This window comes from Scomber japonicus, chromosome 9 (genome assembly GCF_027409825.1).
Source record: "Scomber japonicus isolate fScoJap1 chromosome 9, fScoJap1.pri, whole genome shotgun sequence".
NCBI classification, from domain to species: domain Eukaryota; kingdom Metazoa; phylum Chordata; class Actinopteri; order Scombriformes; family Scombridae; genus Scomber; species Scomber japonicus.
Window position 1 is genome coordinate 30,883,536 of NC_070586.1, and position 15,345 is coordinate 30,898,880.

Consider the following 15,345-nt stretch of genomic DNA (forward strand, 5'->3'; position numbering starts at 1 on the left):
CATAATTGATATTTACTGGGAAAGGTTAATTGTAGCAGTGATCTGCTTAAATTACAGTGGAGATCAGGAGACCGGGGCCAGCCAAGGCGAGTGCCACCAGGGGAGCTGCTACACGCAAACTGCTAGTCAAATGGATTACACCCCGCGGCCATCGCCACTGTACTCCAAGGTGGGGAAGCAGCACGGGACTTTGTGATTGGTTGGTGCTGCACCAGCACAGAGTCTTTCTTGCCGAGCTCGCCAACCTCCCATCTGGCTGGGAATTTGGAGGCATGCCAAGTGGTGGGTCTGGATGGGCTGTAATAAAACAAGCCATCCATGTTGGCATTAGGGTTACCATGACGTGGGTGGCTGGATGCAGCTACTGACATTTGTACATTTAAGCTGCCGACAACTGATATTTAGTATTTGAAAATTTTCTATTCATTTGACCATAAAACAGCAGATATAAAATGAAAATGAAAGCATTCTGTAAAATGCCTCGGTGAAGGTGAAAGTGTGTATAGTTGTTTTGTCTTGTCTGTTCACAATTCAGCTACATGTTTTCTTGTTTTCTTTTGTTTTACTGACCTCAAGGAGTTTCCTTTGGCCTTGTATATGGAATGAATGTGAATGAACTAAGAGAAATAGAGTGGATGTGGATTCTCTAGAGAGAATCCAGCAGTGGATCCAGACTTTTTACTGATTCTACCTTTGCAGCAATTATATTCTTTTTTTAAACTGTATGTAGGCTGAGGTTAAAGCAAGCACACAATACAAACTTGTAGCTACAGGATTGTAGCGTGATGCTTGAGTTAAACAAGGGTTACACTCAATTAGAATATTTTGTTTGAACGTATCCTGGCATTTGGGAGAATACTGCAACCAATAACACGTTGAGCATAACCGCTTTTGTGCATGCCAGTAGCTCATGCACATCTATGGAGGCCTGCTCCACGGTGTCTCATACAAATATAAACAAAGCTTTAATCTGTTTGTTGCATATAGGCAAATGTTATTATTATTGCATGTGCAAAACATGGAACAGGAAGGAACCTCCATCATACCAGAGCTGGATAATACTAATTAGAGGAGTAATTCCTTCAAATTGGTCAAATTCTACACAACCCACAAAAGATGCAACGGAATTCATGGTGGAGTTTGTACTATAATAGTGAATCACAGCTGGATTTACTACAGTATTGATGCTGTGTTATTGTTGTAGGATGGTATCACTAGCCGCAGTGGGTTGAGGTTTAGTGTTGCAGGTGTTTTGGCTACAGCCAGTTCTGCTTTGCATTTAACCAAAGCACAAACTGACACTGAGCTGTGAGGCCACACACCGACTTTGTGTTTCCCTCAGGTTAGGAGTACAAGGACCCATTGAAAGTCAGTTGAAGCCATTGTTATTATGCTGTATTGTTATGCATAGCTGCCCAACTTGTGGCTGTGTTTACAGATCACAGAACAGCAGGAAATAAGATGGCATCTGTAACTTAACTTTGTGTCCCCAGGTTAAAACATTTTTGTCCTATTGATGATTCAAACTCAAACCCAAGAATGTGTGAGACGTCATATAAATATCAATGTACAATCCAAAAAGCTCTGCTCTTGTTTTGAGAAGAAACCAAGTAGTTTATTATTACTTATAAGTTCTAAGCTTTATTTCATCGAATTAAACAATATTTAATCATTCAAATATCAACATATCATACAATTATTAAATTATAGCTCATTAATATTAGCCACATTTATACTGTTTAATGATTAGTAAGTAGGTGTTATTGTACTTGGGTTTAGGGTTAGGGTTTCTGCATTACCACTGTGGGGATTCCGGGCAGCCACATAGATTTCTATACATTCAACAAGGGATGAAATCAATCAATATAATGCACCACAATGGACATAGTGCTCAGTTTTATTAAAGATTCATTAGGGTAACATCTTATTGCATAGCAGTGCATTCATGTGCTGGTGGTAAACAACAAACATCCAGCACAAATGAGTCAAAAACATATTTTTTAATTTCCTATGGATGTGTTTAATGGCTCCTCATGTATTAATAATTAGATATATGCTACTGAATGTTGTGTAAAAAAACATTCTCAGGTGGATAATAGTAATATATTTTCCTGCAAATGTACTATTGTTACATCTGAATGTGTATATATACAGGGTTAGGGTTACACCTGTGTACATGTATACAAATCTACATGATTTTGGCAAACATTTGGTTTTTGGTCATTTAAAGTGCATTGGTATTAAACTGGCAAACCAACACTGGCATGGTCTTCTAATAACAATGTTATTCTTTTTTGCAAATTTATGAAAGTAATAAACCACTCTGCAGGGATTTACAGTGATATTGGAGCTTCTAGCACATAGTGTAGTCACCACAAATCACTGCGTCTCGTGATATATTCCTTAGTTGTAGATGTAGCAGTTTGAAATGAGGTAAGAGCACGACAAAGACATCCTGTTTTTTTGTGTCCACTGCAGATCAAACCTTTGGCGCTACGTCCAGTCAAAGTCAGCGAGGATGAAACGGTGCAGGAGCTCAGCCGACCGCACAGGAGCAACTCCAAGGAGCAGCTCAGTGAGGTGAGACCTCGGACGAGACATTTCCCTTTCTCACAGACCTCCTACAGAGAGCCACGCTATCCACTTTCAGAGGCCAAGGCAGGGGACCTCTGAGGTGGGGCAAAGAGAGTGGGTAGACGACAGCAACATTGAGACTGGGATCAGAGGGCAGCTGGTGCAGTAGCTCCTGCTGTTTCCAGCTCTCACCTCATAAATCCCCTGTGCATTGGGAAAAAAACTAGTTGGCTGGCAGCTCATGGACAGGAATGATTAGGCCGGTCACACAGCATCACCTAGTTGGTCTGGTATTATTTAAAGCATGGCACAGTTAAACGTAGACATGACCTAACGCAGTTCAGCCAGGTGCGGGATGACCTCACCGACCCCAGAATGGAATGAGTTAAAAATACTGTTCCAATTATCCCTGCGCCGGCATCCATATGCCAGCCCATTTAGAGGATGAGTAGGTGGCAAAGGAAAATGGAGGCCAGGCATTGGTTCAGCGTAAGGGATGAAATAATGCAATTTAGATACAGGGAAAGTAATGAGAATTTATGCAAAATCCCAAGCGGCTCATTTTAAATGAATGTAGAAATATGCTTCCTAACTAATGCCTGTCAAGCAGGCCTCCCAAACCTAACTAAATTCAATCAGGCTGTTCATTTAGCTGACGAAAGCAGCAGGAGGAGAGAGAGAGAGAGAGAGAAAGAAAGAAGGGGGGAGAAAAAATATGCAGGCTTCCTTTTCCAGCAGGGGTAAAATGATGGAAAGAAAAAGATTTTAATGAACTTATTAAATACATTGTTTTAAGCTTTTCAGCATTGCAATTGAAAACCCACCCTGATATGAAAAAATAAAAAAAATCACCCAGCCTAATTTTACCCATCTCTATCCTTTTTTTTCTCTAAGCTTCGCTGCTCTGTTTCTCTCGTGCACACTCCCCCCTCTTCCCCTTCGCACTATTTCTCTTGAATTTGTGTAAAAGGATGTCTTTTAATGAAAAAGTCAGGAGGAAGAGGCGTGCTTGTCAGATAAAAGACCGACGCCAGTTGACAGCTCTGACAGGGATATACGACAAGAATGAGAAGGAGGGGGGCCACGGATGAGGTGGGGGGGGGTTGGGGGGTAGAGTGAGGGTGGAAGTGGTGGAGGTGGTGTTGGTGAGGGAGGGTACTGTTGAAAATTGCGTGCTGTAATCGCCGACGGTGTTAGATGTGGCATGTCTCTCTAATCTTCAGCCAAATAAATGGCGCACAGACACTGATCGTTGTAGCCATGCCACCCATATCTATCCATCTCACTCCCTCTGCATGTCTTGCTATTTCTCTATCTGTCTGTCTGTCTGTCTGTCTGTCTCTCAGCTGGCTCTTGTTTTCCACTAAGTGAAGGCCATGGAACACACAGCAAGATTCTTTTCCAACACCGTGTCACCGTCTTCCCCTACATTTCAAATTTTTTCAGCTCCATGAAATCTCCGCCACCGCACCGAGAGCTCTACTAATTTTCGTAAAACATGCTCCACCACATCAAAGTGGCTCCCCAGCTTTAGGAGCTCTTAACTAATGATGCCGCGGCGGCAACGAGTAAAATGGATTTCTCTTGTCTTACCGCCAAAGGAAATAGAGACGAATGCGACATGCGGACGCATCCGCCTGCCTGCCTGTAAAAACAGTCATGCATCAATTTGGGAGCAGGGGGTAAAAAAAAAAAAAATGCAGGGGATGCTGTTTGTTCATTGCCATGGTTGGGTCTTTATCTGTTTATTTTGACTAGGTAATTGTGCCTGTGGTGCAGCGGTGCCCCGGCACTAAGCCACACAGGGATTAGGGAAATGTGAGGTGGTGGGAGGGGGTGGGTTCCACTGCATCTGGGTCCTGCAGAGGAGAGGGCGGCAGTTGTGCTGTCAGGGTCTCTACCACCTCCACCCCCCCCCCACCCCCGTATCCACCCACACCCACCCACATGTACCCAAATCCACCCACCTACCTGATTTCCCTGCCACAGAGGCCATAGATGCTTGCATCCCCAGCCCCATCATGCTCCAACAGGCCCGCCTCTCCCTTCGACGACAAAAACCAATAGTCTGGGTTGGGAAAAAGATGGACTGGACCCTCCCCTGTTGTCGCCATGTTTTTCTTTTTACTTGTTTTCTCTCTCTCTCTCTCTCTCTTTTTTTTTTTTTTTTTAAGTAAGGAGAGTGGAGGAGGGGGCATGGAAATGGGGAGAGGATTAGGGGGTGGATTTAGCAACATTTCTCTTCTCCGGAGCTGTTTAGTTAACCCTTAAATGCCGCCAGCATCCGCCCCATCCCTCTCGCCACCAACCACCATAATCACCACACAGACACACACACACATGCACACACATGCACACACAAACACACACGCTCGTCCTACCTCCCTCCCCCACACTCCCTCTCTGGGGCGGGTTCTTAAATCCTTTTGAAGTCCTAAGCGCTGCAGAAATCCATTGAGAGCCATGTATAATGGCTTTTAAGAGAGAGTGTTTAGCTGTATGCCGACCCTATGGCTTATGAACCGCTGGCGTTTTAATGGATCCCCCCTTTCCCTCCCCTCTATTCCTCCCTTCACCAGCACTAAATCCAATGGATTGTCCCTCATTATCATTTAAATAAGCCTCTCTTTTTACTCAGAATGCTCCAAGTTGAATGAACTCTACATAGTAAGGCTAATTCCAAATGGCCTTGGCCTCCCACCACCTATGCACATATGCACTCACAAACACATGCATATACTCACAATGTGCACACACACACACAGACACACATAGACAACAGACCACATTCCCCCCTTGAACACACTTTTGGCCCTTTTGTGTCCACAAATTCTTGCCTTCTGTGCAGATCTTCCTCCCCTCTTCTTTGGCCTCCTCCTTGGTGGTGAAAGTGAAGGGAGCAGAGAGGCTGAGCAGAGCAGGGAATAGCCTTTTGATTCCCGCAGAGCCAGCTTTCCGGTTCGTGGCAGGACTCCTCCCTAATCGTCACCACAGGAGTCGTCCTGCGAATCAGAGGGGCACACAGGCGTTGATGAGGGCTGAGGCCTAGAGCAGGTGTGGGAGAATGGATGAGGGGCACTGGGAGGGTGCAAAACAAGGGAGGCAGTCGTGGTGAAGGTGTGGGGGAGGTCGTTTGGATTGAAGGTGGAACTATGGATGAAATTGGTCTAGCAGAAAAGTCCCCTCCAGAGACCAGGGGGGGAGAAATTGCCAATCTAGACAGAGGAATAAAAGCAGTGAAAAGTGGAAGTGGAGGGAGGGATTTGGAGATTGGTATTCGTGCTGGGCGCTGACAGACAGAGCCAGAGAACAGAACAAAACCAAGCCTTTTCTGTCTCCATCCTGTTCTTGTTCAGCATTTAGAGGACTGCATTAGAAAACGCAGGAGGAGCTTGATCGGCCAAATCACCTCCCTAAAACCATGAAGAGATATTTATCCTGAGTACAGAAGGGGCGTATATAACAGAACATATAACATTGGACAGTCACCATTTTTAGAAAGACACAAAATGCAGCACAAAATGTTTAATGTCAAATGTTTAATGATGAACATGACATAACGTTTCCTGTAAAGCATGTACAGTATTTTGCTTGTCCAGAAATCCTTCTTGATGCCACTCTTATTCATTGCTGTTTGTTTTGATGGCAAAACAAATACATGGAAAATCATAAGATGGAATAAGAGGATATGACATGTTAAGCAACCGGGGAATCTGGATGGTTACCTAATCCAAAAAAACAACAATTTCTGTATCGAGGTGTGTTTTATCATATTATCTACTAATGCAAATGATGGATTCACACTCATGTGTCTGTCAATGTCAGTCGGCACTCTCGACACCACAGAAGCAGGTGAATTCAAACAAATATGTGTTGACACTTAATATGGACCTGACCTGCTGCGCATCACCTGTATTATTGTGTGTGTGTGTGTGTGTGTGTGTGTGTCTCTGTGTGTGTGTGTGTGTGTGTGTGTGTGCAGGAGCTCCAACACCACTGCTCTCTCTCTCTTTCTCTCTCTCTCTCTCTCTCTCTCTCTCTCTCTCTCTCTCTCTCTCTCTCTCTCTCTCTCTCTCTCTCTCTCTCTCTCTCTCTCTCTGTCTCTCTCTCTGTCTCTCTTTTATCTTCACAGTTCGCTGCTGGGGAAGAGGGGCCAACTTTCGAAATCTATGTTTACAAACACCAACTAATAAATCTTGCCTAGTGTACCTTTAAAATCACTATTGTGCACAATTTTAATTATAGTTTTACCAAATAATCATGGTGTTTCACAGTGTATTCCTAAGACAGTTCAAATTAAGTCTCTCAGCAGGCCGTGATTATGTTTAGAGGGGGAGCAGCTCCACCACAGCTATCCCTGTGGTGGAGGCCAGAATGTATGGGAGTGGTGAGCGGGTGTGGGGTACATGGCGGGGCGGGTAAAAGGTTAACGTGAATATTGATATTAAAGCGGCGCTGCTTCATCATGTCTGTGTCAGCGAGTGAAACGCTCCTTAAAGGTCATCCCTGTTCTCCTCTCTCTCCCTACAGAGTTCCACTCACTCGTTGTCAGGCCGCGGCTACTCGGTAAGTGACATTTTCATGCTTCATAGCTTTACGGCAGAATTACAATCTCCAACGACCCGCTTTATGGCCCCGGCACTCGACATTTTAATTATGTTAAATAGAGTAATGGAGAAATCATGATATTAGGAACATTAATTCTGGCTGACTGACTGATTAAATTGTGGGAAGGTGTCCTGCGCTACCTTGGTGAAAAGAGCCTCGTTTTATTGGCATCGATCAGAGCCATTTGCCGGTGCTGCAATTTGGCTGTCAGAGTTTTATATCTTCCTCCGGTGACTGTCAATGGAAGATCCTTTTGCTCACATAACCGACAATATGCCTAAAAGCCTTTTAAAAGCCCGCCCATATATGCAATAAATACAATTTCTCACCGCGACAGAAATGCATGTGCATTTACACGTTCATGAGGAGCCATAGCAGTTAAACATGTCTGGTGATTTGTTGGCTGACATGTGCATTAAAAGGAGTGTAGCAGGCAATTATGTTATAACTGCCATTATTATAATTACTGCCAATAAAGTAATAAATAAATAATAAAAAAATGAATAAATACAGTTTATTAAGTTGAGGTACATGCATATAGATTAACATTTCTTATATATGTAGTGCAAGAGAATATACACATTTGTGACATCATTCTAATTGAATCTAACAAATCTGACTGTGGCTGACTGACTATAGGATCATTCTTTTCTATGTATGACAATGTGATAATACCAATGACATGTACAATGCAGATCTTGACCTTGATCATTCAGAGTTCGTGTGGATAGAATGCTGCTTTTTGAGTATGTGCAGGGGACATGGGAAAATGATTTACAGAGGACATATGGTGAGCCTGGCCCTCTAGCTCACCCTAAAGTTCATTCTATGATCAACCTCCAGAATCCACTACAATGTCAATGAGCCTGGAGGTCAGTACCTATCAACAGAAATCTTATCAAATATGATTGAGTTATCTCTCAATCTAGATTTGACAGTGCTGGGGACATTTAATAGAGTCTCACTATTTTTCCGTTAACTATGTAGACTAGTTTCAAATGAGTCTACATAATTAGTTTCAAAACCTGCACACATACTGTAAAAACCAGGTGCATGCACATAATGTGAGCTCACAGAACAGTATTCTGAAAAACATCATCACGTGCACAAATGTGTGTGTGCGTATGCATGCGTGTGTGTGTGTGTTTTCTCAGCGTTGGTCAGGTTTTTGAGCAGCTCTTTGAAAGAATCAACAATAGAATTAAGTATTACGGACGTCTGACAATTGATTGACAATTGATAATGAATAAAAGTTAAACATAGTGATATAAGTATATTACATTATCTGCTCTACTTTTACCCAGCTAATAATGTAATAATCAGTCAATAATTTCATAACTTATTACATTTTGCACAAAAAGTTATTATGTTATTGTTTCAGAAATTGTATTACATTATTGGCAGTTATTACATTACAGATGGAAAAATGATCACATTATTGGCAGTTATTACATTATTGGCTCTTATAAGGAGTCAGTGAGATGTTTTTTGTGGGTATTTTTCAAGGTAAATGTGCCTGAGAGGAATGTTTAGTGATGCCTTGAAAACCATCAGTCTAATCTTTTCAAACATACACTTCTTAAAAATTGTCAGAGCATAACTATTTTTATCCCTTGAAAGCATCTGTTGCCTTGCCCCAGTGCGTTTTCAAACCGTAAATTTGCGCTCTTCCCCTCCCATTGTTTCAATGATGTGTCTAGTCTCTGGGTAATAGAGACAGCGGTCGTCCTTTATGTCCTTTGCTTAAAGGGGAACTCGTAAGAGGAACATTCTTTAAAGTGTGCTACTTTTAGCTGATGAGTGGCATATGGCAGTTCTTATTGCAGCTTGGAAGCAATCATCCAGACAAACAAAACAACTATAAATGGTTTGTCATCGTTAATCTGCCTCAAAGGACTGCAGTTAAAGCGCTGAACAAAGCTTAACTTCAAAAGACATTGATCTCTGTGCAATCTTTTTTTAAATTTTTGTTTTAATAGAACATGTCACATTCCTATTCCCCAGCGGCTGCATGCTCACAGATGGATGAAAACAAACAAGACCTTCCAAAAAAGCGTGTGGAGCCCTTTGGCTCGAGCTGTCAGTTTGAGTCGGCAGGGAACGAGGCCTTCTCTTTATCTGAAAGGAGAAAGGGGGAGTCACAGGGAGAGGGCAGAAATGGATGTAGAGGGGGCATGGTGGTGTGGGGGCGGGGGCATTGTGCAAGCGAAGTCCAGTAACAAGGGCAGGAAGTTTCATGTTGTCTGGCTCCCCTTTCTGGCTATCCAGTGGTGCTATCTGCAGCGTTTGTAGCCTCTGGGCACCTCCTGGGTGCTGAGCTCTGACTCTCAATCTGCTCTGCTGCCGGGCCCGCTTGATTTCAGGGGTCTCCTTATCTGTAAGTGCTTCTAGGCTTTACAGTATGATGGTTTTGAAGGGGGGGGGGGGGGGGGTCGGCAGCCTCCAAGGAACTGCAGGCAGAGGCTGAATGAGTATGGGAGGAGGAGTAGGACAAGGATAAGGCCAGGGGCTGGTTAGAGTGTTATGGCTGGAGGAAGAGGAAGAGAGAGGCTATGTACGGTGTGTGGGTGGAGGACTGTTTGTGAAGTGGGGAGGGGGTTTGTGAGGTTCAATGAGGCAGGCGTAGAGGGTGCAGGCAGTAGCACTAGCTGCCAACAGCACGGATGTGGCTATCTGCTGGCTGGCCTCTGGCACTGATCGCCAACTACTGCTCTTTCTCTCCACAAACAATCTAAAAATCAAGCTTGTAGATGGAGGCTGGTTATCTGTCACAAGGCACTAAGAGGTAGCAATGGCTATTTCTCCTGACAGTTTGTTTTCTACTTCTGTGGGGGATAACGCCTTTTCTCGTTGATGCGTCCATATGTCTCCTTTCTTATGTTGCCTGCCAGGCTTGAATGGCCTCATTTGAATGGTTTACACAAGAATGTAAAGGAAGCTTTGGTGCTTTAGTGCTAGACTCATGAAAAGGGAAAATTGGAGCCAGCAGAGTGTTTTAGACTCAGCAAATATCTTTACGCTGTGTTGAAATGCTTACATAGAGAACACATTGTATGCTATAGTTGAATTAATCAGTGAAAAAATGCTGCACATACTATGTAATATAACTCAGCACAGATTCTGCAGAAACATAGCATGTATCCTTCATCATGTATCCTCATTATTCTATTACACTTTGTTTCATCTCGTGTTCTTCACTTTATTGTTTCTTTAAAAAACTAACATAGAAAATATGTCTAACTAATATTTCATCACAAGTGACAGTTACTGTATAAAGTTGCTAACTGAATGCTAATTAAATCCAAATGTTGGTATTGGTAGTGCTTTCTAGTAAATTGATATGAGTTTCTGCAAGCTGATGCACATATTTAGAACTATTAAGCTTCTTGTGGCAGAAACGTTTTGCTGATTGATTGAATACTCACATATTTTAGGATTTGTTTTTGGGGAAAATGTCTTTTTCAAATGTGCCAAAAAATGCAGGCCAATGACTTATTCTTGCAAAGAGGAACTCAGCAGTCAGACAATAGGAAACTAACACAGAGAGAGAGAGTGTGTGTGTGTGTGTGTGTGTGTGTGTGTGTGTGTGTATACACTAATAGCAAACCAGTGTTAATAGTTTTAATTGTTAATATATAATTATTTTATTTGATAACTGCTTTAAACGCGATCAATTATACACACATATATAATCATTATTAATATATAATCAACTGCATTATAACAGATCCATGCTCTGTCTCAACAAACTGACTTCACTTGGTAGGGAAACTGCGACCTCCCTTCAGTTATTTGTTCTAAACACGTGTTTTTCCAGTTGATGACATTGCTGGACCTGAAATCATTTCCCACCACCTGCTGCCCCCACCTACCCTTCATTCCCCATTCAGGGGTGAGGGCTAATCTCTGGACCGTTGAGTCCAGTAGCGATATGTAGCAGCAGGACTGAGACTCGCTATCTCGCTCTCTGTGGAAGACTGGATATGGAATTGTTTATCAGGCAGAGTCTCTCCTGTCTGCTTTGTGCAGGCTTCATTATAGCCTCGGCTGTGTTTGGGAGACAATATCTGTGCCTTGTTTCCTGCGCTGCTACCTGCTTGTTGTTCCAGCAGGAGATGGGCCCAGGCTCTGGCGATTTATCATCCTCTCAGGGGCTCCTTGATAAAGAACCCAACATCCCCCTCTGCTCCTGGGAGATACGGGCTGCAAGAGACAGAGAAAATGTCAAAAAATCTCACTGCAACTATCTGCCCATCCTGTCACTACCCCTTGGGCTGGATATACTGTATAGAGGAGGAGACGTTTTAGCTAAGTGAAAAAGACAACACACCTCCCTTTCCTTTCAGATGAAGTGATTCAGTCTCCCACCCCCCATCGTTTAAAACCACCCAAGGCCAAGCCACAGCTCATGTTTTCACGCACGATAAAAGCATAGAGCTTTGTCTGTGACAGTATAATCTGACTAGTCTGTTTTGGGAAGGTTTATCTCTGCGATGTCAGGGAGTAAAACCTTAGCCGGAGTGTTTGGGTTAAGCGAGAGTGCTCGGAGCTCTCAGACACACCCGTTCCTTCATTTCCCCTGCTCGGGTTGTCATAATCATATTTAACGCTAAATGAGTCTACACTCTAAACAGAGCCATCTCAGAGTCATTTGTGCATTCTTAAACAGCCTTGTTTTAATTGATTTGGCATTCACGACCTCCACATTGTGGCAAATACACTCCCCTGTCTGAGTGACGAGGCTTTTTACAAGATCTTTATCGAATACAAGGATTATGTTACTTAATTATAATAGAAGCCATTAAAAGCGTCACGCTTTATTTAACAAAATGACATAGATTCACTGGATTAAATGTTAAACACAGCGATTGAAAGGAAATTGAGTATAAATTATATCTTATATTTAGAATAATTTTTGCAGCAAGATTTTTTTGTGGCTATCACTAATGGCAACACACAGAGCATTAACAGAAAGCCATGGCTTCTTCTTTCTGTGGGTCTCTCTGTGATTCTCTTTTCTGTATTTCACTCTGTCTGCCTCTCTCTGTCTCTTCCTCTGTTTACTTTTCAGTGGGGTGTGCAGGTGTCTCCATACCACCGGCTCTGCACATGGTGAAAATTAGTGAAGGAAACCAAGAGCCCAGCAGGAGTGGGCTGGGGCCCTGACATTGTCCTGGCCTTGGGGTGGGGCGCTGCCTGTCAGGGGCCTCTCTATGAGGGCTGTCCGCCTTGAAAAACCTATTTGTTTATCCCTGTGTGCGGTCCAGCTTCAGATCCTGGGCCCTGCTGCTTTCTGCACATCAGGGACCTGGGCTGTTGCCGCTAGCAACAGATAAAAATTGCTGTTAACCACAGCAGGGCCCACAACACATCAATCAACGGGTCTGCAGATAAAGGCTGCAGGCTTCTGGGGCCCCGGCTGAATGACACGGCTGAAAATCCTTTTCCAGTGGCTGAGCACACACAGCTCTGGTGGAGGAGGTCTGCTATCATTCAGAGTTGAGGAAGGAAAACTACATTTTCAGTAATGCAGCTCAGGTTTTGTTCTAATGGAGATGCATTAGAACAGTACCAACACAAAGGGGACTCAGGGAGAGGTCATTTGAATAAAAAGGCGACACTGTGAATTAGTGTTGACCAGGCCACTGAAAAAACGGCGGCAGCATAGTTCAGTTGTTCTAAATGAACTCTTAATTGCTTTTGCCACTTGGCTTTGCTCTTAAGGCTGCTTAAGAGCTGGGACGTTCAGCTTCGCCGCGTTCCACATACCCCCTTCGTTAGGACTGAATTGAGATCAACGATTGGAAACGGCTAGAAGCTATACTCCAAAGGCCAAGATCAGCATTAATACAAAATACGTTTCCACGAAAGGTGCTTTCAATGGTTCATTGTAACCTTTTCCAATCTAGTTTCACCACCCTTAAAGCAAATGTGTGATGATGACTTTGGTGCCCGGTAATGAAAAAGTACAATACTGATCTTTTCTTATATTAAATCCAGTTAATGTATTCCCAGACGAACCCCTATGCTATCACCCATGTTGGAGCTAGTCCAAATGAAACACAGTCTCTCATGGGTAAAAGCATTAGTTTTACCCCCCTAAGCCCAGCCTTGATTATCATCACTCTTAGTTTGTCCTGGATGCACTGTCCCCTAACTCACATTTGCCCTACTTTAAACAAATAGCCCTATAATGTAACAATCAAAAAATGCTCTGAGGATTTGTTTACTGCAGGCTTTCTCCCCATTAAGTTTCACAGACACTGTAGACAAATAAAGTGGTAATTCCACTTTATCATATGTTACATATACCACAATCAAGCAGCAATTACATGCTCCTTCCATTTGTAAGAGCTCCCAATGCCGACGTGGATGTTTTAATGAGGGCTGTAATGAACGCTCAGGGTGTTTGGCAAGTCTCCGAGATGTTGCTGGGGCTTTTATGGCTCCCCATTATAACGTACAATTTGCATCAGCAAATTACAATGCTCCATATCATTATCCTGCACCAAGGCCCGATCATAAATTAGAGCTCCAATTACAAACATCTATCTGGGAACGAGGAAAGAATACGATGGCAGCCCACCAGAAGTAGGCAGGAGGGAGAGAAAGCCTCCTGTGGATTGTGGGATGAGACTTCCATAGAGGTGTGATATTCTCATAAACCACCCTTATGGGGAAGTCATGCTTCCAAAAGAAAAATACCGTTTTGGGGGGAAAAGAACGTCTGCTAGTTCTGTTTTGGCAGTTCCATATGTCATATTTCACGGCGTGCTGCACATTGAACTTTGTGGTATTTTAATCACCTTCCTTCTGCTAAACACCACCCACTGATTTCGGTGGCTGACTGTTTCACACTTCTCATTCAAAGCTATGTAAGCCTGTCCATTCAGCTGTGCAGAGGAAGGGCCTCATCTATTGTGTCTCAATTCAGATCCAGCTATGTCTCTGTCTCTTCCAATCTCCCTCTGTCTGACTCTCTCTCACTCTCTCCTTCAACTTGATTATACACTGGAGGGAACATAATAAATCATAGAGATTTATCATGCTGCAGCTTATTAATTCAGTGCCACAAGTGTAATATTAGTCATTTAAAGAAGCAGGCTTTGCAGCATTGCCAATGTACCCCAAGGAATCCAGAGGAAGCCATTTTAGTTTGGGCAGGACTAAAAAAATATTTTTTTTTCTTTTCCTAACATATGTCTCGGTTGTCCTTCACTCTCCCTTCTTCATAACACATGTTTTTAACTATTTTTTTTAAATTCACCACTTAGTGCATAAATATATAGACATACAGACATATATATATATAGCGGTTTAAAAAAAAACATAAAATAGTACACAGATAGGTAACAGAGGACAGCATGTGATGACAAGAAATAAACAACAAAAAACAAAATAATTAAAAGAAATGAATAAACAAGCAGAGGACATAGTCTGTTTGTTTGGTTGCATTCCAGATGAGTTTTGCAGGATGGGTTTGGTTTAGTGATATTAAATCTCTCTGTTCATACACATACACATTCATATTATACCCCTTTTCCACTTTCCTTTTTATTTTCCTTTCCTTTCCCCACTTACATGCCTTCATGTACATTTATGCTTGTGTTGTGGCATTAACTCATCGGCAGCAGAGTAGATCTGAGAATTGTTGAGCATACTCAAATTGAACTATTCAAGTTGTTGTTTTTTTCAATTGAAGTAAACTCTGATAGCTTGGGGGAGAATTTTATACCTAAATATGTGATGTTGCCAGCAGTCATACATGGGGGATTTGTGATGTAGTATCAGAGCTATCTCCATGTATTGGTAGAATGGTGGTTTTGGTTTTTGTGGGAATATGACTAAATAATCTGTATATAGGCATATTTGATGTATTTATTGATTGATTCAGATGCTTTGGTATGTTGATTGATAAAAAGTGAAAATAGAAAAGGTGAGAGTAGACATTTTTGTCTGGTTCCTCTGTGGATATTAGGTTGTTAGTCACAATGATTGCCCTTGGTTTAGTGTAACATGTTTTAATCCATTGTATAAATGACACTCCAAAGCCACTTTTTTAACAGGAAATGTCCAGTGTACTTTTTCTAATGCCTTCTCAATATTTAGTTGAAAGGATTATAGTTAAAAAATCATTTTGGTAAGATATATTTTTTAGCTTGA

The 15,345-nt window shown here is 42.5% G+C and overlaps 1 protein-coding gene across 3 annotated transcripts in view; it reads left to right on the forward strand.

Moving 5' to 3' along the window:
- The window catches only part of fbrsl1 (fibrosin-like 1), a 283,649-nt gene that overhangs the window by 118,069 nt on the left and 150,235 nt on the right, over positions 1–15,345 (forward strand). For all 3 annotated transcript variants that reach the window (XM_053326197.1, XM_053326196.1, XM_053326195.1), the window contains exons 3-4: positions 2,479–2,580; positions 7,105–7,140. In XM_053326197.1, coding sequence (XP_053182172.1) covers positions 2,479–2,580; positions 7,105–7,140 — 138 coding nt within the window. The remainder of the gene's footprint in view (positions 1–2,478; positions 2,581–7,104; positions 7,141–15,345) is intronic.